This window comes from Athene noctua, chromosome 6, assembly GCF_965140245.1.
Source record: "Athene noctua chromosome 6, bAthNoc1.hap1.1, whole genome shotgun sequence".
NCBI classification, from domain to species: Eukaryota; Metazoa; Chordata; class Aves; order Strigiformes; family Strigidae; genus Athene; species Athene noctua.
In genome coordinates, this window is record NC_134042.1 from 33,967,112 (window position 1) to 33,994,616 (window position 27,505).

At 37.2% G+C, this 27,505-nt stretch overlaps 1 protein-coding gene and 1 non-coding gene across 3 annotated transcripts in view; one reads left to right on the forward strand and one right to left on the reverse strand.

The window, feature by feature from the left end:
* The window catches only part of TDP1 (tyrosyl-DNA phosphodiesterase 1), a 47,170-nt gene that overhangs the window by 18,638 nt on the left and 1,027 nt on the right, over nt 1–27,505 (forward strand). The window contains exons 13-15 of one of the 2 annotated variants that reach the window (XM_074908528.1): nt 5,539–5,646; nt 7,100–7,202; nt 20,565–20,679. In XM_074908528.1, coding sequence (XP_074764629.1) covers nt 5,539–5,646; nt 7,100–7,202; nt 20,565–20,679 — 326 coding nt within the window. Of the gene's footprint in view, nt 1–64; nt 3,944–5,538; nt 5,647–7,099; nt 7,203–20,564; nt 20,680–27,505 lie in introns of those variants that run through there. The other variant, XM_074908529.1, reaches the window with a different exon arrangement.
* On the reverse strand, nt 14,010–14,091 carry TRNAL-AAG (transfer RNA leucine (anticodon AAG)). Its single transcript has one exon. It is a non-coding gene; the product is annotated as a tRNA-Leu (tRNA).

Sequence of the window (27,505 nt, forward strand, 5' to 3'; positions counted from 1 at the left end):
TTTTCTAAACTGGAATAATGTTACTCTTTTTCTTTCCCTTATTATTATTTTTTTTTATTTACAGTTGCATTTCACTTTCCTACTTGTGCCTCAGTATTAACAGGATTTCAGCTGAGCCACAGCAGTGTTAGAAAGGCTGTTTTTGTTTTCTGGGTGAAGCAGTTCTGCAGAAATTCTTGGTCCCTTACGGTAATAACATCTTCTGTGAAAGGTGCCTGATGTTTTCCATTAAGAACTTCTATTTTCACGTGCTACTAATTTTGTCAAATTCTAACAGTCTGACACATTCCATACCAGATGTCTCCCTCAGGCTGAATCTTTAAAAACTTAAGCGTGTTTTGAGAACAATGGGAAAAGTTGTTTTGCACAGATCAAAAAAAAAGTAAATCTCATAATCTATTACAAGACCATAGCACCCTGTTCCTGTCACCCGAAACTTAACTCCTGCAGGTGGAAGTTGCTCTGGTAAGGTACTTTAGCCATGTCTAAGTAAGAATGTGTAAAGTTATATATTCAGAGGGCTGAGAATACAATTGCTAGTTGCAGAGAGCATCCTCTGTCTTGGAGTGAACATGATTGCTGCTGTGCCTTGCTGGTCAGTGTCCAAGGCATGGAACTGGAAAAGAAAGCATGTGAGGAGGCTTTGTCACTCCTGCCTTTGAAGTGTGCCCTCTGAGCACATTCAGCAAAGGAAGAAGGCTACAAACACCTTCCAAGACTTCAAGATTGTTCAGTCATGATTCAAAAAGTGAGGAGATATAGAACTGGGGGTGTTTGTGCAGCCTTAATTCAGTTTCTATAAGCATATACCTCATGAGAATCTTATTGGAAGAAAAATGTAACCTATTTTTGGTTAGTTTCTTTAGTGCACAGAATGTTACTTGATAATGAGATCATTCATTGTTTTATTCCTGTTCAATGGAAAAACACCCACATACCTGTCTTGTTGGGCATACTAGGGTCCTGCTCTGGCAACAAAAGGGCTGTTTTAAATTCATCTGTTGAATTGGTTGCAGTTCATGAGTGGCCCTGCATAACTGTTCTGTAGTGACGACCCAGATGCAGATTCTTGCCCTGCAGTAATACAAGACACTAGCCTTTGAAGAGAGCCTGCATGAAGCTGTTACCATAGAGCAGATGACATAGAGCAGTTTCTTATCTGTGGTAACCTGAGAGACACAGAAAATGTTACATCCTATTTCAATAGAATTAAATATAAGATGAGCTATTTTAAAGATTTGCTGTAATGCAAATCTTTGGGCAGTAGAGTGATTAGAGGAATTTGTCTTTACCTCACTGGAAGATAATGCAGAACCGGCAAGAAACTAGGGATCCTACCAGAGTTGAAAGAAGATAAATACTTTTATACTTAGCGTAAAAGAAAAGGAATAGCTCCTTTTTACAGGTAGGGAGAGATTAATGGGTTTGGAAAATGCTGTCCTATAGTCTCACCCAAAGAAATAAAACTTCTGCCCCAGGCATACAATTTTTATAATGTCTGTGGGCTGCTTTTCTATCTCTTCTGCCAGTTGAGTGTATCTAACCTATAATGCAGCTCTGAATTTTAATTTCTCAAAGTAATTTTCTCAAAAGAAGGTGACTATTGATTTCACTTTTTTGATCATAGAGAACCATTACTAGACTGCTTTGTTAGATTAGCGACTGTGTAGATGGTGCAATTTACTGTTTTCTCTCTGGCAGGGTTGCTGGTATTTTCAGTATTCAGGATTAATTAATAAGGAGAGATTTGCAATGCTTAATGATTTCTGTTAATTACAACTTTTGAAACAGTTGATTAGCTTTAACAGTACATAAACCATTGTATTTTAATACTCATTTTAATTGATTTTTATTACCACATGCCTTGTGTTTCTGCAGTTACCTTGTCAGACTTTTATTTTCCAAGAATGGAAGAAGTTGGTTTGACAGTTTGACTACTTGTTGGCAAGTCGATAATCCTAGCTGTCGTAGAGCTTTGTGTTCTTTAGGCTTGTAGAATTTTGAACATCTTTCTTTTCAGTTCAAAGAACTACAGTGTTGTTCCCCTAACATCATAAAAGATGGGAGCTATAGAGCATTTACACAAAGGACATACTGTTCTCTGAAGGTTGAAACTAATGGTGTGAGTTGTTTTAACTATGCTCAGGCCTTCTTGTCAGTATCTTGAGATGGAAAGCCTGTTCACTATTTGAACTAAGAACTAAATGATGAAAGAGGTGGTATTGTAGAAAATTAGTTATTCCTGGCTCTGTTTATGGGTTGAGTGTGTCTGCACAGATTAATTTTCAGGATGTTAGGATTATTTGGCTTCCCTGTCTCAGTAGCTCCACTTGTAAAGGGGCCTGTGTCTGCTCCTTTACCTCATTTGTGCCAGAAATATCAGACATCGATGTCAATTGATACTTGGTGTATGTGTTCCAGCTAAATGCACTGCGGTTGCTGTGTAGTCTCCTTTTCAAACTCAAAAATGTATTGTGGAGTAAAGCAAATATTAAATGTTTAAAGATTTAATTCTGAAGTTTTGCAACTGGATAAGGACATATAAAAGCAACAGCTTGTAAGCATTCACTTTTGTAGTGCAGTGCAATTGACTGCAAAGTATTTTCATTGCAAAGTATTTTTAATGCAAAAGATACCTTATTCATGGTACAGAACATTTTTCCCCTCCTCCTTTCCTAAAAAAGCAAATTATGTGAAACTCCAAAATAGCTATTGGAAAAATAGAGGGATGGGATGGGCAAAAGCTGTTGCAGTTTAAGTTGGAAAGCAGATTACATCTTTAATTCAGTGCACCTAATCATGACATTGGGGGCTGTGTAATTAAAAAGAAAAAAGAAAAGCTGTTGACTGAAATGCCACAAAAGACTGTGAGGGAAGAAGTAGAAGCAAGTTATTGGTAAAAATGTCAGGATTAGTGGTCTAAAGTCAGAGGTAAGCTGTATTAGTGATAAGGAGTTCTAGTCCTAGGAGTGTAAAAGAATTTAAAAAACCTAGCAAAAAGGCTTTAGTGTTTAACTGTTCAAATTCTGATAGTACCTACTGTAAACTAAAAGCTCAGGTGTGGGGTGAGGTAAAGGTATTAGTTTACATGGTACCATGACCTCTAACTGTCAAAAAAAAAAATCCTGCTTCAAGCTGTGGCTTTGTTCCATAAAATTCCTCAAAGCTAGTTTCATTTAACTTCCCATATTTATCTCTGAGATTGAATATGCCTGAAGTTTATGGAGATCGGTCCTCTGTACATACTCTGCCAGCTGCATTCTGTGAGAAGTTTATAGCTTAAAATGTGCTAAACCAATTTGACTAGAAGTAGCCTGAAATTGTTATATTGACATATGCTCTCATCTTTACTGTGCAAAGTAACTGGCCTTGTATTTTACTTTGGGCTTTTTGTAATGTTTTGGCTTTTTTCTGAAATATGCTGGGAAAGTTCCATGGTGAACCAAACACACACACACACAAAAGAAACCCCCACCAACCCCAAACCACAAACAACCAAACCTGACTGGAGAACATAATCACTTTCTTCTTTTTGTCCTTACGTGTTTGTGCTGTCCTAGTAAAGAAAATATGGCCAAAATGTATGCTCCCTTTTCTGACTGTAACTTTCTGGAATACTGGTTTTGTAATTACACTTGTAATTGAAGCTAACTGTGATTAGATTATTGTAGCTAGTAAATGAAAGAGAAGCAGTAGTACTCTTGCTAAAACACGGTACTTAATTGTATCTGTCAAAGACAAGCAGGCAAAAAGGCAGTAGACTGAGGTAGTATCTCAAAGTTATTGCAGTTACTCGTGAGGGAAGACGTTTGTCCTTGCGTGAGGCAGCAAGATAGATCTAAAGAAAATCTGTGTTCAATTCTCAATTCTGCTATTTTTCCTGGTTTTCTTTTCTATAATGCTTCTGGAGTTACCGCATTATTGTTGTGCCTTAGATTTAAAGGTAATGTTTGCCTAAGGTTTGCCTAATGTTTGTAATAGGACAAGAGGTAATGGCCTCAAGCTGCACCAGGGAAGGTTTAGACTGAATATTAGAAAGTATTTCTTTACAGCATGGGTTGTTGGGCGTTGGAAGGGGCTGCCCAGGGCAGTGGTGGAGTCCCCATCCCTGGAGGTGTTTAACAGTCGGGTTGACATAGCTGTCAGGGATATGGTGTAGTTGGGAACTGTCAGTGTTAGATTAATGGTTGGACTAGATGATCTTCAAGGTCCTTTCCAACTTAGATGATTCTGTGATTCTGTAAACTGTCAGTAGTGAGATAAAAGTGATTAACGAGAATTGTTGAGTTATAGTATAGGCGTACAATTAGTATATATGGGAAGTGTAGAGTTCTATAGAGGAACACAAGTTTAGTTGTTTCTGTATTATATATATGTATTTGTCTGTTCTTCAGAAACAGACTTCAGTGTGACTTGCATCAAAATATATAAAGAGGTCTAGTTTGCTCCAAACATACATAGTATTTCAGCTCTTGCCCTTTAGGAATGCAGGACTGTTCTCAGAAACAGTTTTCTTTCCTTCACTGGAAGATAGTGTTGTTAAAGCAAGTAGGTCTTGATGTCTGAACTGCAAAGCCTCTTAACTCATGTGAAAGTTAGTTGTGAAAGTCAACTTAGGTAAATTAGTTCTAGCCCTTCCACTTCAGTTGTCTTAGGCTTTTAAATGAACACAGTTCACCTAAGAAGTTTTTCAGAGCTGATTGATTCTTTTTGATTTGCCATTTAGAAGAAAATGCTAAATTAGAGAAACAAGACTGTGACAATCAGCCTTTTATATTCCAAACTGAGGAAAGAAAGGTCTCTAGGTGGAAGAAGGTGTATTTGGAGGCCTTCTTCCTGATTTTGATTGAGGACTAATAGCTGTGAATGGAAAGTGCTTCTAAATACCATGATTACATACCTTCAGTTATGTACATATTTGCTGCTTGCTTACAGTTTAGTTCTGTAACATTGATGCTGAATTACCTTAGCAATAGCTTGTTGTTTTCGAGCTAGTTTTTTGATACACATAAATATGACGCCTCTCCTAAGCCTTCAAATTTCTTAGTGGCTTAGGAGCACAGAAAAGGGGAGAGGAAGAGTAGCGTCAACAATTAATCGGTTGCTCCCTGCCTCTAATTCATGCATAACAAATTGTAATAAGCTTGGGGAATTTGGCAAGGTTTAATTTGGTGCCAAGCTCCTTTGCTTAAAGGCATAACCATTGATAGTCTTCAAAGAAAAATAGCTGGCTGGAAGTTTGGACTTAGTTTCTTGAGTGCTAGCTAGAGTGGAGGAATGAAAAGACTTGTTAGGAGACCCTTGTACATTGAGGAAAATGTCTGGTTTGTAAAGGAAAAAATCCTGCCTTTCTAACTACTACTAAGATTGGATTTCATGATTAAATAAATCAGTTAAAGTATTTTCAGCCTTTCTATAGGGGAAATGAGTATTAAATGTGTCAAGTATAGGGTAGTATTATTGAGAACATGGCACTGCAGTATGGTATGTTTTAGACCTCAAAATAAAACTGTACATGAAAATAATTTCTTTTTCTAGTAAATGGTCAGCAGAAGTCTCAGGTCGAAGTCATGCTATACCTCACATTAAGACATACATGAGACCCTCTCCTGACTTTCAGAAGATTGCATGGTTCTTAGTTACAAGGTAAGCAACCATACACATCTTAGTCATATATAAAGTTCTTGTCAGTTGCAGGCCCAGTTGAGTTATAGTATTATGAGGATCATGGCATTAAGTACTGATAGGAATTTTTGTCCATATTTAATGTTTCTTCATTGTGTTGCCCCTTTTGGGGCTGCAGATTGAAATTATTATGTCAGGAACTGTTGACAATTGCACCAAAATCTTGTCTGAGCTCTAACTGCCAATTTCGGGGTTCAGCATCAGTTGTAGTGATAAGTATTTTTAAACCTTGTGTTAATTTTTTTAACACATGCTGTACATGAATGTGCTAGTTTGTACAAAATAGATATGGGTTAAGCTGAAGTTTAAGCTGAAGTTTATCCTTGTGCTGCTTTATTATAAAGCATGTAGATACCTAATATTTAGAATCTGACCTTTTGTCAGTAGTCTAGCTTGAAGTCTAGCTTTGTATTTCTATTGTTTGTTTAAAGAAGCCAAAAGGGGGAGCAAGAAATTTCTTGACGTAAGGGCAGAATGTCTTATTGTGAATGGAAACCAGATATGTTTGTTTTGCCAAAAATTATTTTTGTGCAACCCTATATACTATAGATTATGATCTTTAATCTTTTTTCCTCTTTATATTCTGTTTCTTCAGATTTCTTCATTTATGAGTACTGATGCCTTCAATATGAATAGTGATTAAGGTGCTTTTTAAAGGATTCAAGTTGTTCAAATGTGATGCTGACTACCTAATACAGAAATTTATTGTTGCTTTTATTTTTTCTCATGTTTTTTCTATTCCACCTTTTGCTACTATCAAAAAGCATCCAGTATGTCTGTCAGTTAAAACATAATGTTTAAGCTTTGTATTTTGCTTAGTATTAAGTTTTGACAACAGAATTGCATTTATTTTTTGACTCCTGACTTGATCTACTTCATAGCAGATACTAATGAAAAATTAACTACAACATGGTGCTGAATAGCACATGAACACAAAAATACCTCTTTGATAAATACTTGTTTTCATAAATATATCAAAGAACAAAATGCCAGGAGCAGAAGATATTAACACTTGCAAAGTGCTCAGTACTAAATGTATTATAATGTAACTTGTCACAGTAGAGCTAGCCTTTAATCTCCTTAAGCATCAAGTTGAAGCTCTTTACCAAGTTTCTTTCTGAAATGGGCAGAGAAGATTCAAAAGCCTCAATTTGTCTTACAGATCTGTGTGACACGAGTAGGCTTGTATAATTATCTACATGTGTTATATTGAATGCCCTTCTATATATTATCTCTGTTTCTCCCACTATGCTGTAAAAATAGCAGTAAGGAACAACACCCAAATCACTTTTTATGAAAAGACTGTTCTGATTGAAGTTCTCCTGCTAGAAGTGCATTGTTAACAGGTGTGGTACATAAGCATTTTCTGCTGTGAAGATTATGGCTCACTGAAATGCTTTGTTTCTCTTTGCAGTGCCAATCTATCTAAAGCAGCTTGGGGAGCTCTGGAGAAAAATGGCACCCAACTGATGATCCGTTCATATGAACTGGGGGTCCTTTTCTTGCCTTCAGCATTTGTAAGTTCATAGTTCAAGTACAAATCCTGGGATATGCAAATATTGATTAATACAAATGTGACTAAATAATCTGCTTACTAGGTTCTGTGTTTCCAGGTTAGAAAGCTAATAGCAAGTGGAATTTATTACAAGCTATTCTTTAAAATAGAAACAGTCTGTTTTCCTATGCAGCAAGTGTGGATTTGGTGTTGATGTGACTTTTGTGTTTCTGAAAGGCAATAGTATTTTAAAATTGTAACGTGTACTAAACGTTGCTGGAAAGGATGATCTAATCTTCTCTTTAGTATTTCTTGAAACTAGACTGCAAGTGCATATTCACATTGAAGTGATGTGTTCATAACTTGAAAATCAGTTCCTAATGTTGCACTGATAGCTATTCTTCCTCTTTCCCTGAAATGCATTTGTCTCTTCTCAGACTTTCTGCTTTGAGAACAAGTTCTCAAATGCATCTGCTAAAATCTCAGAGCATCTTCATAAAAAAACTGTTGGATTGTATCTTCCAAACCGATGTGACAGCAGTCTCTGTATGTAGAAGACAAGTTTGACCCAAAATAACTTACTATTCTGGTGTGTAGTGTGGAGGATTGGGAGACACAAAACGTTTTTGTGATAACTAAGGTCCATCTACCTTGTAGCCTAATCTTTGTGCAGTTGTAGCAGATGCCGTGGGGATTAACACAATAAGGAGTGTGCATGTGATTTCTCTTTAGTATATGTTCTTTATGATTTATTTTAAAGGCCTTCTAGGATGAGAATTGTATCCAGACCATGATGGTTGGTTAGTTAGTTACAACTCAGCTTATTCTCTTATCTTTCCTAGATAATGTTCATGGATATTCACATAATGTTTCATCTTTTCTGTTGATTAGTAATGTACTCCCAAACGAGTATTTACTAATATTATGACATTGTAAAAATGTTTACTGTAACTGTATAATTGTAGTCTCCTAAGACTGCAATATGAAGATGGATAGCTTCTGGCTGTAGCTGAAGAACTCTTGTATCCTATATCTAACGTTTATTAAGGAGTTTATGCAGTAGTGTGGTCTCTGATATTGTGAACCTTAGAGACAATCTCAGATGTCATTCCCCAGCATGGCTTATGTGGAAGAAAACTTTTAGAGCAAATGCGTTGATCAGACTGAAACAAGAAAAATCATACAGCTTCCGATAGTAGGAAACACTGGTTTTGATATCACTTCAGTCTTAAAAGCAAATGTCACGTGCATAAGCATCTATTAATTGAAGTGTTGGGCAAAAAAATTGTGCAAAAAGATTTGACTACTAACAGCAACTGACCACAAGGAATAACATAATGTTCTAAGTTGGCTACTGTTATCTCCAGATGCTGCCAAGCAAAGTATTTGTCTGGTACTGGTATAATTGTACTTAGTGAATGAAGTTTTTTATATGAACATAACTGTTCACCAGATTGTGCAGTCATTTTAGATAATTTGAATATTCCTGTTCTGCCTCTGGATTTTTCATGCATTGCTAGTTTTGGAAAGCATACTTCAAATGTGTAGGAAATCGGGAATGATTGAGTGTCTTTTTGCCAAGAGTGACTATACCTATTCAGATCTCAGCAATCTGCAAATTTTCACTTAAAAACCCAACAAACAAATGAAAACCAAAACATATTCCCCCCCTCCCCCAAACCCCTGTGAGAACATTTGGTTTGCATTCCATCCTGAATCTTGCATTCTACACAGGTTTTCTTGCATGTGGAGTCGGGGAGGGGGAATCACCAGAATATTTTTCAGGTGGCCAAAACTTACATAAAAAGATCTTGAATTTTCTTACCTGTATCTAAAATTGTAAGTCTTAATGCCTTTGAACTCATTCTTGTGAGTTTTTCTATAATTTAGTTTAATTCTAAAATCGGACTTCATTTTGAACAGAATTATTTGTTCAGGAGCATTTAATTTATCAGAAATATAAAAGATTCTGAAGCACTCCAACCTTAGCAATCTGAAGTTAAAACTACCTTCTTTGCAGGCTAGTTAGAGCTTTCTGCTATTAATGACCTCTTCATCATTCTGGGCATTTTAGATCAAAATTATTAATGTTTTTGGTTTTGCTTGCAGTCTAGTCTTAGCAGTTGGAGTAAAATCCACTTAGCCATTTAAGAGGTTGAAAAATTATTAAAAATAAAGTGTGTTTTTATTCTTGTGTCAGATCAGAATAACTGGAATTTAAATGCAGTGTCTAAGTTAAGTTTACTGATGATTAAGAACACACTGGATAGTCATTAAGCATCTGCTTCAGCCTTTAGCAGAAGTCTGCATGCCTGTTTACACAAGAAAATTTAAAGAGATAGGTTCTGCTATAAGTCCAATATGAGTACTTTACTAGTAATGACAACTGTAAAGAATGGTTTTGGTAAATTTGTTCTTGGGTAAACAGTTTCTAATGAAGCTCAAGCCTTGTGGTCAAGAGAGGCAAAAAAGATGTTGGTTGAGTCTGCTCTCATGAGAGTAGAGGTTTCACTGAAACTGCAAAAATGTGACCTCTCTTCTCCCTTCTTTGCTGTACCTCTGTTTAGGAAGTAGAGATAATTCTGCTTGGTGTGGGAGGGGCGCAGCATCAGTTTGAATCTTAGAGGCTTTTTAGCAATTTTTGCTGGATTCTACATCCATAAGCACACTCTAAATTTGTTTGTGAAATGAACCCAAGAAAACAGTTGATTTTCAGATTTGTAAGAATCCTTGACTTATGGCAAAAGAAAAAAACAGTTCTTTTGATCAGCTTTTTGGGAAAGGCAGTCAGGGTGTTCCTGTTCTAATCCCCACTATGTTCAGGAAAAGATCAAATTCACCTTTTACTACATAGCTCTATGTTATTTTGTCATTAGTTGAAGTAGAAGCAGTGTGAAAACTTCCTGCAGTTCAGAGGAGTCAATGCTGATAGATTGACCATTAAGTAAGAGGCAGAAAAATATTTATTTTGGTTTTAATATATGTGGTAGCAAAACATTTCATACACTAGGAGCAGGAACTGTAATTTTGTATAGTATGCCTGTAAGGTAATATCAGGTTAATTAGTGAAGTAGGATTTGTCTGCTGCCAGTCTACTCCTTGCTACTGTCTGATTGTTTTGGCTGTCTCCTGGAAAAAGATTTCAGAATTTAATCGTGTTCTTTTGCTGTCTTATATAACACCTGTGTAACTGTCAACCTTACAGCAGTAATGGAGTTCCAGTTTTCATCTTGGGAGTGTCCACCTAATCTCTTTAAGGAGAAATTGTAATGAAAAATACAGTTTCTGTGCTGCTTCGATTTCTTTTTAAAGTTGAAAATAAACACAACCTATATTTAATATATAATCAGTGTCAAATGCAAAAGCTAGGGGCCAGTATTTTCAAAACTGAACTTTGTTTTGCTAACATTGTTTTAGAAGTGTGAGCAAGTTGCTTGGGGGGGGTGGAGTAGAGTAGGATTGTTTGGGAACCAAATGGCTTTTCAGAGTGCAGAAGTATACATATTGGGAAGATGAATCACTACCAACAAGTGAATAAGTACTGCTGGAAACAAATTTAACTGTAGGCATCAAGGATTTAAATGGCTGATGTTTTTTATTGCAGCATAAATTTATTCTTCTGATGTATGCATAATGCAATCTTGTATCTGAAAACAAAAAAGTTTAATGCATGCAAGATGCTTCTTTCTTAAGAATTGCCAGTTGATGGTTATAGCGGTAGAGTTCAGTACAAACTGGCAAAACGGTCCAAGATCTGGAGCTGATACAGACCATAGTTATCATGTTATAATTATTGTGCTAGCAGTGTGTCCACACTGGTTTAAGGCTTCTTCAGTCTTATCTGTACGAGCTGCTGTCATTAGTTACATGCCTTTCATTAATTAAGTACATTTGTAATGTTTTAGTAGACACTAAAGCTTTTGGTAAAGTTTCTCCTTTATGCAGCTTTAGGAGTCAACTTTTCAAGAAGATGGTCCCAAATAACTTCAAATGATATTTAATTTATTATCCATAACTTGAGATAACTTGCTGTAAGGTTGTGTTTCAGTCTAATGATATTCTGCAGTGGATTTTCTAGTGATAGGATCTGACCCCTGGGATTTCAATCTGTCAGAAATAATTCACTTCAGAGGTGTCATTAGACTTTATAGAGATGAGAATTTTGTCTGTTGGGCCATCCTTTGTGATCAAAGTCTATGGAAAGTTTGTAACTATGTTCAGTAAAAAACCTTCAGGAGGAATTGAGGTAGTTACTTGTTAGAGTAAATTAATGCAATTTCTGTATGTACAGTGGATCAAAACAGCAAAAGCTACTTATGCAAACTTGGCCAAGATATTGATCTTACTGATCAACAGTTGTAGGGAAAGTTGAGATTTGGAGAAAGGATGCTGACAATCTTGGGATTGAGGAAATCATCTGTCTTTGTTCAAGGCCTCTCTTCCTTAAACCTACAACTGCTGCGGGCTTAACTCTCAGCCTAGGAAACGTAACATATAGTGAAGCTTTGCTGCAACTCAGGATCATGTTCTGGCAACAAGTAGGTTGCTGTACCTGTCTGACTCAGCAAATCAGCCTGTTAGACCACCTGATAAGGTAGGTTGGAATCTGGCTTCTCAAATATGTCAAAGCAATAGATTAGCTTAACAGTGGAACTACATCAGTTAGCCCTACCATGACAGTAGCCTATCCATAGCTGTCTTCACTCCCTTAGTTGTACTAGCACCAGTGCTTAGTGGATTCCTTGTGCTTTAAACAAGCTCAGACTGGCCAAAACCAGATTGCAGAGTTTTTCAGTGCTGTTCCCTGAACCAGCGCAACATGATCAGGTGAGTGCTAGTACAAGGAAGAAGTAGGAAGGGCAAGTTCAAGGGGGCAGAGACAGGGAGGTGAGCATAGGATCACATTGAGATAACCTTCTTCTGGCCAGGTTTTGGAACCAGAGCCTGTGGAGAAGGATGATCAGTGAAGTTTTGGATTAAAATAGGTGTGAAGGACTAGGACCTGGCTGAGGAAGATCTGTTGTGCACTATTAATAGACAAACCCCAAGATCTTTCCCTTTCTATCACACTGGTTACTTTAGTCACTATTGGAAGAGTAGAAGGCTTTACTTTGTCATTTCAAAGGAACATCTCAAAACTCTATGGCCAAAAGCACATGCTTATGGAAAAGTGTAATAATCAGGCATGTATGTAGTTATCCCTGAAGACTTCTTGACTTAAAGGTTATAGGCTCTTCTCTGAGCATCTCTTGTCTTCTCTTAAATGCTTATCAGCTTCCAGCATTCACAGCCTGCTCTGGCGGAGTTCCACAACTTAACAATGCCACATGAAGCCCAGTGTTATGAAAATGAGTTTCATTTTATGATTTTCCCATCTTGCACTGAAAGATGCAATAACCATGTGATCTCTATTCACCTTTTCCATACCACTCTTTCTGTAGGCCTTTATCTTTTTCTAGGCTGAAGAGTCAGCCTGCTCAGTTGCTCCTAGGGTGGAGATTGTTTGATCGTTCTTACTGCTTTTCAGTATTTCCCCCCCCCCTCCATATCATTTGGATTGGGAGAGACATTGGGGAGTAGAGAGACAAAGGTGCACAAGAGATGCAAGTATAAATCTAGAGGAACAGATTCAGATATAAATCTGTGATACACTGATGTTCTCAAGGTTCTACCCACTCACCAAGTCTGTTTGACCTGCTGTATTATTTACAAAGTGGTATATAATATGTTAGCCTCTGATTGTTTTTCAACAAGTGAATGAGAAAATGTTTATCCGGAATTGACAGAAATGTGTACATATGACAAACATGATTCTAATGTCACACTTCATGATAGTTTAGTTAGATTTATTGTCAAATAGCATAATTACAATGTATGTATTATAAAGACACTTTGTGTAAGTACAGTGCTTTCTCTATAGCCCTCACAACTCTTATTTGTCTTACGTAAATTATAGAGGCATGCAAATATGTGCTCTTCTAAGGTGGCTGTACTAAAATCTGCCACTGTGCATGAGAGTCTTTATGTTTCAGACCTCTCAGAACACAACTTAATGAAGCTCATCTAAAAATTGTAAGAAAGTCACATTTAATATGTACTTTGGAAGAGAATAGTTGGTTCCCTTCCTCACAGTTGCCTAAAAGTTGATATTTAATTGTGAAAACTGGCAACCAGAAAAAAGTCACCTGTTGGTAGACACATGATATGGTATATATGGGAGCAAAGTGGGGAGAGGAACTGCAGCTATCTTTCCTTCCTTCCTTCACTGGGAAGTGCCTGCAGAGACACCTGATAAGAGAGGTAGTCAGAGACAAATATTAATACTTGCCTTATATACCTGTAGTGATCTGATTTTCAAGCTTCAGTACTTAGCTTGTGAATTGCTTATGTGTATGCCCTGCAGTTAACTGTGTAAGAACTGGTTCTTCAATAACTTAGTCTGGTTGTCAAGACTTCAGTTGGTTCGGTGTGGTTTTAACATATTATGTTCCAGGGTAGTCTTAAGAGGAGATAATGGAGAACTAGGAATAGACTAAATTTTTAGAAAATGACTTTTCTAAATTTGTTTGCAATTAAAAATTTACAGAATACAAACTAGATTAAATACTTTGAAACACAACTGAGCTTTTTTAGGTCTTGAAAGACTTGGTACACTCTAGCTGTTGGAATGCCAATTTCTGAATAGCTCTGTTTCTTCAAGTTGTTTCATCTACTTTGATCACAAAGTTAATGACACTTACTCTGGTAGAAGTTAAAGACTTAGAATCATAGAATCATTTGGATTTGAAAAGACCTTTAAGATCATAGGGTCCAACTGTTAAAATGTTCATGGCAGTGGTGGGATTCGAACCCACGCCCCCGAAGAGACTGGAGCCTTAATCCAGCGCCTTAGACCGCTCGGCCACACTACCCTGGTGGAGGGGTGCAGCACATGCCTGGTACCCCTGATCTAGAGGCCACCAGCTTGGTGGCCTCTGCCTGCTGGCTTCTGCTGAATGCAGGTCTGGAAGTGGATTGCTCCTCATTTGCCATCTGTTGACTGCCAGTTTTTGTCTGGTTTTTAAAATGCTTCCAGAACTTAGGCTTTGAGTTTGGGTCTTGGCCTGGTGTGCTAATGCAGACTCTCAGAAATATGTTGAATGGTTGTTCTCAGCATTGGAGCAGCTGTCATCATTTACAATTTTAGTGTTTAGGGAAAAATCAGCTGATGCTGACATTAGATCATAAGCTTCTCTTGATTAGAAAAATGTTTATTAAAAAGATCATGTCCTGTGTTTGAACTGCATTTCATTTTCTCTCTCCATTTCTGTTTCTCACCCTCCTACATCTTCACTCTCACTTGTGTTCAGCTTGCTCTTTCAGCTGCTGGGGATTCCTTTCCAGAGGCTGAAATAAATTGCATCTTCAACATGTAAAACATGTTCAGAGAATCCTACCACCTAACAGTAAGGAGTTCTGGGAAGCATGTTGCTGTAATTACTTGGTTTGAAAAATCCTGGAAGTGTGTAATGGAAAGCTTTTTATATTAAACAGTTCCTCCTCACCGCTTCTATGTCTGATAAGGTTGTTAAGATAAACTGAGGTTGACCTGTGAAATGGTATAAAAGTTTGTAGAATACTTAAATCTTCTAAGAGATTGGTTGAAGAATATAGTACTAGGCAGCCAGTTTCTGGAAATACAGACTTGGAAAGGTAGCTGCCATTGCCTACCTAGTGCTGTCAGATGCTACAATTATGTTTAGATAATCAGTCACAGACAACTAAATATAGTATTACAGATTCTGAAATGCTGTATTTGATAGTGAATACTCTCAGGTAATGAGCACAGTACTTTTATAGTTGCGTCTCTGGATGGGTTTGAGCTGAATCTGGATTAGAGCGCAGACAGCCATTACATCTGTGTGATCATTAGACATGAACTGCTTAAATTTTTGGCAAGTTCAAACAACTGAAGCAAGCAACTTCAGTCATAGCTCAACTTAGACCAGAACCAATATAAAGTAGGTTACACTTTAAGTGTAACATTACCTTCCAAAGTAACATAGTACCATTTTGTTCTTTCACTTCCTCTAGTTTCAAATGAAGTCTTCTATCCTGTATGAAATACAGTGGGGGTGGGGAAATAAATACAGTGTAGGTAAATGAAGATTTTTGTATGTGGACTTCAGAACCTTAAACTGCCCTTTTAGTGTTCACAGAACTGCTACAGGGTTTCAAACTCTGGTGGTAAAGACACCCAGACACATTTTCCAAGCCAAGAACTTTGGGTTTAGACACATGAATCAGTCACTGGGCTATTTACAAAAAAAAAAAAGTATTCTGATACAGTTGAGTAAAGCTCTGTTTTGAATAAATGCACATCAATATTGAGGAAGGATTCCATTGTATATTCTTCTGGCCAGAGGATCATGGTCACTCTAAAGTTTGTGTGGATCCTTAATTCTTTACTGCCAAAACTAGTGAGGTTTTCTAAGTTTTGCCAAAAAACAGACTTTTTTTTTCTGTTTACTGGCATGGAAAAGGATAGTTCTGTATTCAGTTGAATAATCAGCTGTTTCCTGTAGGAGTTACTTTAGTAGTATCAAAATACTGTAGTGATATCAATGTTAATTCCCACTCAAGTAGGGGTAGCAATTCTTACCTCTATCTTGTGTGATGTTCTTTTGTAGCCTGTAATCTGCATTGTGTTTGGGGCAAAAAGGGGTGGAAAGTGGAATATTAAAAGCTGTTCTACTTCCTTTTCCTTTTCTTCCTCCCCATGCCTACTTTTACAGTGTGTGATGCTAAGGCACTAATACCACCCACAACAGCATCTAAAGTTTGATAAGTATAAAAAAGTATGCTTTCCCACCTGAGAAATGTATCTTTTAACATTTCAAAGTGTATTGCTGTGAGCAGCAGTCAAACAAAACAGCTGCAGAGGGAAAAATTCTGAAATAATAGAATATAGCTGAGGAAAATTTACAGGGCAGGCAGAATTTTTTTCAGGCAAGATCCTGCTGGTTTGTTTTTTGGAAACAGTGATGAGAACTGCCAACATCCAGAAAATGCTTGAAACAGACAAAATGTGTGACTCCAATTTCTGTGTGATCTTCTGTGTGAAGATAGACACATGAGAGTATTTCTAAAACCATGTGAATCTCTTCAGAGAGCCTTTTTAAAGAATGTATTCCATAACCTGAACTCTTACTCCAGGATGTTTTGAGGAAAACCAAATATCATTTCTTAGATTAGCATTTCCATTCAGGAAATTCTAAAGGTTAAATTCTGACAAATATAAAAATTTTGGGATCAACTGATGGGAGTCTAGCAGGGTTGGAGGTCATCATCAGAGAAGAAATAACTGTCAGAGGAGAGGAAAATATAACTGGTGACTACTGAGAAAGAACAAAGAAGAAGAAAGCAAAGGTGTAGAACAAGTGAAGGAAGCAAAATGCTGGAAAAGAAATACACTGAAGTGGTAAGAGGGCACAGAAGGTAGAAGAAATGAAGCAGAAACAAAACCAGTACTGGATTGAGAAAAAGATAGATGACAGGGAAGAAAATGAAATTAAATGTCCTACAAATTGTGCTTTTTTCTTTCATGTTGTGTGAAAAGCATCCACTGCTATGAACTTCAGAGTGAAATACATGTGTTCCTGAATTAAACTGAGATTACTTTGTAGAGACCTAAGTAGGTGGTGTTCCACCCTCTGTGCTTTGATGGTAATGGTCATACAAATTTCTAACTCAGATGGTGCCAGGCAACAGCTGTGTACTTCTGGTGCTCTTGATCAGGCATGCATATTCTACAAGAAACTTAAGAACCCTCTCACAATACAGCAGAGAAGCCTTCTCTGCCATTCTACGTTTCTGTCATAGCTGCATCTAGAGGACGAGAAAAGCTCCCGGGCACTTGGGCCAATCAAACCTCATACAAGCCATTTTAGTTTGCAATTTAAATGTCACCTTATGAGTAGTATCTAGGACTGCATGCTACCCAGACCCTCCACTGACTGAAACCTGACCACTATGAGTTGTGAAAAACCTCTTACCACCACCACCACTACTTTTGCAGTTCCTGTTCTTTGTGAGCTATAGCATCCCTGGCGTATTTCATGTCTTTTCCACTACAAACATAACTATGGGTATTTGCATTTTTAAAATTTCTATCAATCCCTGGTTCAAGTTCATTGGGAAAAGTAAAGCTGTACAACTTGATTGTTGCACTTTTTTCTAATTATGAGTTTTGTATATTTCTTTTTCTAAGTCAGTTTCAAACCTTTAGATATTTATGAGCTTTTAAAAATAATCTTAGATCTTTGCATTGGTTTGTTTTGAACATACTGTTACTGATTTGCTACTAATCAGAATTAATGCCACTAAGCAGAACTAATTTTGTTTGATTCTAGTATGAATACAGAATTATGAGAGATATTTTAGTAGCGTTACATGTTTACACTTATCTTGCATTTTGCACATCTAACCAGTAACCAATGAATTCCTCTATATAGCCTTGTACCAAGACCGAAGAATTGGTCAGTAATCATTTACTAGGTGCACCTAGGTACTGCTTAGGCAATTAGATTTATAATTGAAAATAATTCTGTTTGATGTTGTTAGAGAGGTGTCTAGACAGAAGTAATTTATTACCTAGAATACATTGAAAAATGTCTCATATGTACCACAACTTGAAATTGATGAGAACTGGGGAGAATGGACTGTAACGGTTTACAGATCTCTGCCAAGGAACAGTGAAACTAGGTAATAGGGAATTCTGGCAGGGGGAGATCGCAACCACCGATTTGTGGGCCACTGACCCAAATTACACCTCAGACTTATTTCTAGAGATTTCTAAGCTTTAATGCACAGAATCGGAAGAAGGATGGAAGTATGATGATGATTTCCAGGAATTCTTGTGTTTGTTTATGAATACCTAATGAATATGTAATATTGAATAACATATAAACTGAATGATTCTTGTGCTTGGTGTGCGTTGTTTGTGAGAGAGCACTCACGCACCCGGCCGTCAATAAAGAAGTGTCTGCTTATCTGCATCAAACTGGTGTCGATAAGTTTTTATACCAGTTCTTCGGTGACAGTACTGTTTGTTACTTAAAAGCTAATCTCCACAAAAGGCTATAGTCTGGTTTTAATGAAGTTTTATCAAAATTCCACGGACTTTAATGATACAAGAAAATGAAGTTTAAAATGCATTTTCATTCATGCCGTCCTTTAACATGGACCTTGTTCTTTCATGTAAAAGGAAGTGGCATTTACCTAGTCCATGAAATAATATACAGTGTTTCTTATATTGTAACTAGTTATTCTGGGTCATGAGACAAAGGAGGCATCTATATTCGAAAGGAGTTTCTTGAACTTGCTTACTAGAACTGCTGTAATACACCTTGGCGCTCTTTGGCAGTTCTTCCTTTCCTCTGTTACTATGCTTCTTCAATAGCAGATGGTATAAGGCTGCTTTGTATCCCATGCTTTATGTGGTTATATGAATGTTACTCCTTCCAGTGCTAAGATTTGATGAAGTAAAACTCAGTAAAGAACAATTTATGGTATTGCAAAAGTACAGTATATGGATGGGACTATGTTTGAATAAAATGGGATTATTTATTGGTAATTAAGAAGCTTGCTTGTACTACTACAAAGCAGTAATCCAGTAGAACTTGGACTGATGGATCCTACAACTTGGATATAGTGTAAGTTAATATTCAGATATGATCTGGTAGTGTGTGCTTGTAGCCCAGAAAGCCAACCGTATCCTGGGCTGTATCAAGAGAAGTGTGGCCAGCAGGTTGAGAGACGTGATTCTCCCCATCTACTCCACTCTCCTGAGACCCCACCTGGAGTGCTGTGTCCAGATCTGGGGCCCCCAGCATAAGAAGGACATGGACCTGCATGAGCAAGTCCAGAGGAGGCCACAAAGATGATCAGGGAACTGGAGCACCTGCCCTATGAGGACAGGATGAGCGAGTTGGGGTTGTTCAGCCTGGAGAAGTGAAGGCTCCAGGCAGACCTCATAGCAGCCTTCCAGTACTTGAAGGGGGCTACAAGAAAGCTGGGGAGGGACTCTTATCAGGAGTGTAGCGACAGGACAAGGGGTAACAGTTTTAAACTGAAAGAGGGTAGGTTTAGATTAAGTATAAGGAAGAAATTCCTTACTGTGAGGGTGGTGAGACACTGGCACAGGTTGCCCAGAGAAGCTGTGGCTGCCCCTTCCCTGGCAGTGTTCCAGGCCAGGTTGGACGGGGCTTTGGGCAACCTGGGCTAGTGGAAGGTGTCCCTGCCCATGGCAGGGGGGTTAGCTAGATGACCTTTAAAGGCCTTTTCCAACCCAAACTATTCTATGATTTTTAGAAATAAAACCACAGTTGTTCAGTGATGTCTTAAAAATAAATACTGAAAGCTTGATAGCCTTTAAACTTTTAGCCTATTCTAATCAAATTGTACTTGATTGGCAATAGGCTATTGTAAATCTCCATATTAAGGATTTGCTTTTGTATAACTCATTAGAAGTGATGAATGGGATCCAGTTTCTTTAGGGAAGTGGCTAAGCAATACAATCTGCCAAAATTACTTGAATTGCTTTAAATCTGTCTGCCCTTGTATTGCATTATAGTTGTGGGGTTTTTTTGTAGTCCTTATCGTTCTTTGAAATCCATTGTCATTCTAATGAGTGTAGTCTTTGAAACTCTTATGCAACCAGTTTCAAATAGTCACTACATTTTTTTTAGCGTACATGGATGGTGTTACCCAAGATATCTGAAAAGCATAATTTTGAAGACTTGTTTCTGTATCACAAGCTGAATTTTAATTTAGTTTGTGAAACACACTGAATGCATAACTGATATGGTTAGGATGAAACTAAACAGCAAAGAAATTTTTTTTTAAAGCTTTTCCTTTTAATTAATTATTAAACAGCAAGAGTGTTAATTTTTTTAATAATAGAAGTGTGATTCTAATGTCCATAAGTGTTTATGCAAAAGAAGCAACTTCTTGTACTGAGATATGCTGCCTATATGGTACTAGCAAAGACCTTAGACAATTTGGATAGAGATGCTCACAGAAGCAAGGCCACAAGTGCGTTTACCTAGTGAACATGAAAATAAATTGGTATGTGTGTAAGGGACTGAGAAGGTAGAGTGTATCTAATGTGGACCCACCTGTGGGGCCAAGCCAATGCATGTAAAAGAGAAGAGCCTGAAATAGGACTAATAAGAGAAGCTGAGTTCTTGAGACAGGAAGGTGCTTTAGGAAGTACCTGATCTCCAAAACCAAGGGGAAATGTTTTGTTTATTAAAATAACACTTATTGAGAAGGAATCTATTGAGGCTTAGGTTTTGTCTTTTTCCCAAAAACCTAATAAGTCTTCTGTATGTTTTCTTCATAGGGATTGGACAAAGGTTACTTTCATGTGAGAGGCAAAATGCTTTCAGAAAGTAAGGATTCAGCAACATACTTTCCTGTACCTTATGACCTGCCACCAGAACAGTATGGAAGCAAAGGTAAGGTGTGACTTCAGAAGAAAAGTTAGGTGTATTATATATTGAGCAAAGTAATTTGAGTAGCTGAGTCATTTGAACACTGCTATGTTCCAAAGCTTTATTTTCACATTTTTGTGGCATGACTGCATTTGAGATTATATCAGTCCCACGTTCTGCTTGCAACTTCAAAGAAAGCAACTATAGAGTCTTTTGATTCTAATTTTTTATTTATTGTTGTTTAAGTTTTAGATCAACAACCTAAATATGATTTTTTCATTTCCATTCCTCTTCTGGGATATTTGCATGCATTAGAAAAAATAGATATTCTTTATAAAAATGTTTTTCTGCAGAACTAATGGGTGAAGGACTGTTGAAAGAGGAATGTTTGGAAGAGAGTAGGTGTGAGGGAAAAAGTCCTCTGGAAGTAGGGTGTGAAGGAAATAACATAGAGCAAATGTGAAAGAATTGCTGCAAATCAGAAGAGAGAAGAGTTGCTTTTGGTCCGTTATATATTTCATAGTTTCAGACTTCCTTTAAGATCTGTGCTGGAATCTTCTTTGGAGGGGCGGAAGGGATATATTTCCTAACACTTGGTTGCAATTTTGTAAATCTCTTCTCAGCTTCTGAGACTATCTCTAGAACATGCAGATCAGGAAGGTGATAAGTAAGTACTTCTATGGAGTGATGTTGGCTCAAAAACCTAAAAATACATTGAGAATAATGATGTATATCTACAATATTTGGGAAGAGTAAATTCTAAAATTCTTGTTCTTAAAACTAATGCAAAGAAGATTGCAACTAACTTCTTTTTTTGAGTAACCATGATCTACAAAAGGCATCAAAGTAAAGCTTGAAATAATAGAGTGTAGCAAAGAGTTCAGGGAAAATAGTGTTTATAGCAACTCAAATCTTTCTGTAGATCTTTTGAACTAACAAATGATGTGGGGAGAAAGAATGTTTAAAAGTTAAGTAGTAAATAGACTTATAGAGTCTTATATAGTAAATAAAACTCAAGACACATTATTTTGGGGTTAATGAAGTCCCCAGCTGGATCAGAGCCTGCAAGCATGATGCTTCCTGTCGTTGAAGAAAGAATGCTATGGCAACATCCTCTTGATCAAGCAGCCTGTAGTAAACACCAACCATAAGGTTTCCTTTGTTGGCATGACCTCTGATTTTTCACCCATAAGCTCTCAACCTGTTCATCGCTGTTGTTTAAACACAGCATTTTGCAGTCAATCTACTTTTTTCTACATAGAGGGCAGACACATCCCGTCCCCGCCGTCCCCGCCCCTTTCTTTCTTGCCTGTGCCTTCTGAACAGTTTATAGCCATTGATCACAATGCTCCAGTCATGTGATTCATCCCACCAAGTTGTAGTGATACTGATTAGATAACAGCTTTCTAGCTGCACAGCGGCTTCAAACTCCTGTTTGTTATCCATGCTGTGTGCACTGGTATAGAAGCATTTCAGCTTGGCTGTTAACTGTGTCACCATTTTAGAGATATAAGCCCTAATTCCTTTGCAGCATTTCACAAGTGTTTCCTTTTGGTTTCTAATGCATCAACAGCCCCTGGCTCTTCTGTGTTATTCAAAACTCCATCCCCTTCCACCAATGAGTCTAGATTAAAGCCCTACTTAGAGTTCCAGCCAGCTTGTTTGCAAAGAGGTGAATCCCATCAGCTCCCAACAAAACTGGCTTCTCACAGGAAGATCCATGATCAAAGAAGGCAAAACTTTGAGTGTGGCATCAGCCACACAGCCAGGCATTCACCTGTTCAATAGGATTCATGTTACTTTTATAGCTTGCAAAGATGATTTTTCTGCTTTAAGAGATCACTGATTACTTAAAAATATTCTCAAATGGTGACAGGGGCTTGTGCCTGAGGTACTAGCAAACTAAAGGGGAAGAATATACTACCACTAACTGTTGTGCTCTAGGACATGTATGCACTGTCTGCATGTTAACTAATGCTCAAACTGATTTTTTTTTAAAGGTTTTTCTAAAAGGTCACACTTAAACTTTTGGAAATTTGAAAACAAAGATTAAAAATTAGAAGCCATGTATATTCTCAAACATGTTATATATACTATCCTCCTTGTGCAAAAGTGTAGTTGCATAATTAATATTCTTCTTTTAATTCCTGCATTTATCCTACTGTGTCAGTGGGTTTTATGCATATTTCAACTAAATGTAAAGGGATTTTTCCAAATAACTTTTTTCACTTTTTGCATGGAAAGCTTATTTCTGTAGAGAACTCATTTGCCAGTAGTCTAGCTTTTGGGTCTAAGCTTTCTCCGGTGACATGAACAGATGTCAGAATTCATGTTATCTAGGCTTTGGCAGTGGAAGCAAAGTCAGCTGCCTGTGCCTTTTCACATCTCTTTCCTGAATATTATGTTTCAGTTCTTCAACCTCCTGGTGGAAAAAATGTTTATAGAATTCCCATGTTATGGCATGAACTCATAAAATAATCTGTCCTTAACAATACATTTATCAACTCCCAAAGTCTCTGGAGAGTGATATAAATAGATTTATTTTAATAAAGTCTTGAGAAGCACAAATGCAAGTAATTATCCTTTCCCTAAAGAAACCATATTAACTGATCCCTTTAATGGAAGGAGAAAAGGCTCTGGGGGATTTTCCACGAGCTCAGATTCTCTAACCATGGGAAAACAAAGTACGCATCATATTCATATAATCAGAAAAATCCTTTCAGGAGCAGGAAGGAGGAGAAGCAGGCAGAATACTGAACAGATGGCCAGGAGTGGGGCCATACATTTGCCATGTAAAGTTTGAAGTAGAAGATAGGTATACTGAAATACATGTTCCTGTACTTATCAGAAATACTTAATGTTACAGAATAGTATTATTATATAATGTAGCAAGGTGAAACAAAAAGCATTTCCTTAGTTTGTGGAAATAATTTAATTGCAGAAATTATTTATTATTCTGTCATAATGGCTGTCATATTAATTGATGTTTATCAGATGGGACTGGACTTCTAGTGTAAAACTGTTACAGTGAAGTAAATGCATATTGAGAAGCAATAAAATACACCTCAGGACGTACAATGATAAACTCATCAGTAAATGATGTAAATAATCTGTCTGGTTGCAGCCATAATAATTCATGAGGTTGATCTGCAGTCTTTTGAAGTCCATTAAGTTCAATAGTAATGAAATAATTTGGTCCCTGTGCTACTGTTCTCTCACCCCATATAACAGAGGGGAAGAAGATATAAAAAACTTGTCCCCCTTTGCCTGGTTTGCCTCATTAGTGGATGGGTTTCATTCTAAAACTCAAGCTTGGGCAAAACAGAAAAATAGGATCTCTTGGAGGAAACTATAATGAAGACTTTCTTCCTCCTCTTCTTTCAAAGATTTCTAAAGAGTATAAATTAAGGTCATTGTGAGGCAGATAACTTCTTGGGTTTGCACTGCTTTTTTTCTCCCAGAGAGATGGATTATCCTTCACTGAAACATAGGCAAAGCTATACTCACTGAAGGACATATCGATGTGCTTTAAGATCGCACTGGTAGGGTAGTTATGATACATCACCTCTGTGACACAACATATTAAAAATTTTCCCTTTGCTTTCATGTAGTTTTCAGCTGTATTTCAAACTTTCACAGAACCATAGTTTACAAAACATGAACGGGTAAACTCTAGCTGCTTGTGCCTACCAAAGTAATTTGATTTTCCTGACGGGAACAAATAAAATTTAACTGGGTGCCAAACCATGCTGGTAGCAGCATAGACACCTCAAGATGAGATGAGGAGTTTGTAAGATATCTTCCGTGAGAGAAATCATACCAAAAATATTTTCATGTGAAGTATCTCATTTTAACAAAAAAACCCAACCAAATAAAAGCCACACACCACACTATAATTCTTGGAAAATTATTTGTGAACCTAAAACATGTCTGAAGTAAAGATTACATGATCAGTTAGATGAATGAGTGAATCCATGGTTTACATGTATTGTAAGAAAAAGAAGCAGATAAAGATTACATGTCCTTAACTTTCTAGTTACATTTAAATGGGGTTAGATTTCTGCTTAATTGGCTGTTTTCTGCTTTTCTAGGAGACTACAGCAGGTGAAACACATGAAACATTTCTCTGCATTATTCTGCCAGATTTCAGATTTATTAATCTCATGCATTTGTTACAGAACTATCTTACAGCTCTACTGAAAAAGGGATGAGCTAAAAATATATTTGTAAGCAGTTCTTTGAGTTGTGACTTGGTTACAAGGCAAGAATTCATATAAGCTTTTTCTGAGCTCTTAGTTCAAAATGCTCTGGAACTGCTTAAACCATCTGGAAGAGAACCCCTTAAAGTAGGGGGGTAAGTAATTTCTGATAAACAAATTCCTCCTCATTCAGTTTTTAATTCAGTGTATGTATTTAAATCAAGGAAAGAAACTGGCTGTTATAGTATACAGAAAATATATGTATATACAAGAAAATAAGAGGTTCCAGCTCAGTTCAGATTAATCTGAAGTTTGAGTGAAACTCCATATTACTCCCTCTATATGTGCATTATATGAATTACATTAGTCTTTGGTTATTTTGCTCTTTGTTGAAGATTTCTTTCCTGAGCCATTCTAACACTTTGTAAAAATGTATTTCATTATTTTCTACAGGAAAATATATTTTTACCCTTGGTAACTGGGGGCTAAAGCTGTCAAATCTCATGCTATGAGAGACTGGAAGAATGGTGGGCAAATGAGATGGAAATTTGCTTTAATGAAGATTGAAGCATTATGGAGAAATGAACAGTCCACTTAACAATCCATTAGCTCTCTAGCTGAAGTTTTCAATGTCTGACAGCTGTGATTTCTTTTTCTTAAGGATGCACAAAAGGATCTGTAACATGTCTCTCAGGAACAGCTCTCTCCCTTGTGATGGGCCCTGCTTACTGTTCAATATTCCATTGCCACACTTATGTGGAAAAGCAAATTGACTTTTTCCTTGTAACTGCAGATATACAGTGCTTGATATTTTGTCTAGTTTTCAATGAGTGGGAATTGGGAGTACAGTGAAATTACATTTGGTAAATATTTTTAGTGATTTCAGGAAACTAGTAACACTCTATCTTGTTTATTACACATAAACTGCTGTTGGGTTGCATAAAAACAAGAAAAATTTCATGGCATATTTGCCTCCAGCTCTGGTAGGTTTAGATACTTGTGTTTATCCTATTATTTAAAGAGTGGGGATAATTTTAATTTAACCTGGTGTGTACCAGTGACAGAGTACCTAAAAGAAGAGATCAGTGTTTTGTCCAGCTAAGCTAGAGGAATCCTTTATTACTCTGAACTCCCTTACAGGGACCTGCTGTATCCTCAGGTCAGAAAAGTTCTGGGAAGATGTCACTGTTCATGGTCTCTACCTTTCTCCCACCTTTGGGTTTTTTTGTGTAGAGTCCTAGAATTCTCCACTTTGTCAAGTAATTAAAACATTTCTGAAGAATTTAAGAAGGAAAACTTCTGGGGAAATGATTCACATTTTTCTGTACCTCCTTTTTTTTCTAATTACTGTTGCATAGCTACATGGAACCTGTGTACTTTCTAGAGTTGGAAAGAACTCGATTGGCAGCACCCTTTATGAATTTTTAGAGAACTTCCAAGTTCTCTCAGTATGCTTAATATTGTACGAACTCTAAGAGATCACCCATTCTTCTGAGAGGATGACAGCTAAAAGCTAGTCCTGTTTCTAGGGATACTAATACATTGAAGAGAAAATATTTCACTTATTTAACACTTGGAGCAATGGTAGATATAATTATACATTGTCATTGTAGTTCATGTACTGGAGTGGGTGGTGGGGAGCAGGGGCTGGAACCAGTTTCAGTCTGTGTTGACATCCATTTCCATCCTAGGTGGAACCAAAAGCATTAATATTGACCCGTAAAGCTGCAATTTGAGATTGAAGTTCTCTTAAGCTTGACATCAGACTCTTAGATGGCCTCCCAGAATCCAAGTGTAACATTAGAATACATGGCAAAACCTGTTTTCAAGCTTTCTTATAATGACCGTGAATTAACATGTTGTATGAAAGGAAACTTGAGTTAGAGTTACCATGTAGTTTGCCCACTTCTGTGTATTGTTTTAATAGGGTTACAATCTTGGAAGACCAGGAGAAGGCACTAGATTGTCTGATTTGATTTGCCACATGTTACTAGCCAGTTTCTTTGAGCTCAAAGCTTGTGTTTGGCTAAGGGGGATCTTCCCAAATATGCTTCAGAACATTAGCTGAGAGCATCATCATGAGACAGCAGATTCACCAGACGATCAATATTTTTCTTCTGTCACTTACTCTCCTCTTCTTGCTACAGTTATTCTCTCTTCATATATTGTGAGAGCTGGCATTGGATGCTGTAAACTTAAAATTGGACAACAGTAATCATAATCAACAGCTTATCTAAAATTTCAATTGATTAGCATGTAGTAAATCATCTTTAGCAAGTATATATAGTATATCATGTAGGTGAGTAGCTTGGTTTTGATAAATCAACTACTGTCATCCTCAGTCCAGTTCAGTTTAATCTGTGCATTGTACAGATTGTCACTGTCTTCTTTCAGGGCTCATTTTGTAGATTGAGAAAAGAAGCGTGCTAGATTTATATAAACTTCTTATTTGAGAAAAAACACTGGAAGGATTGAAGGAGTTTTCTCTTTATTTCAGCAGAAGTAGCCTGAGAGAAGTACAATAATAGCTTGGCTTCATAGACCAGCTCCTTTTCTGCATGTATATGGTAGGAGGAAGAGCCTAGAGCAGGCTGCAGAGCCAGCAGTTGGCTGCTGCTGCATTGCCTTTTCTCCTTCCCAAGAGTGAGAAC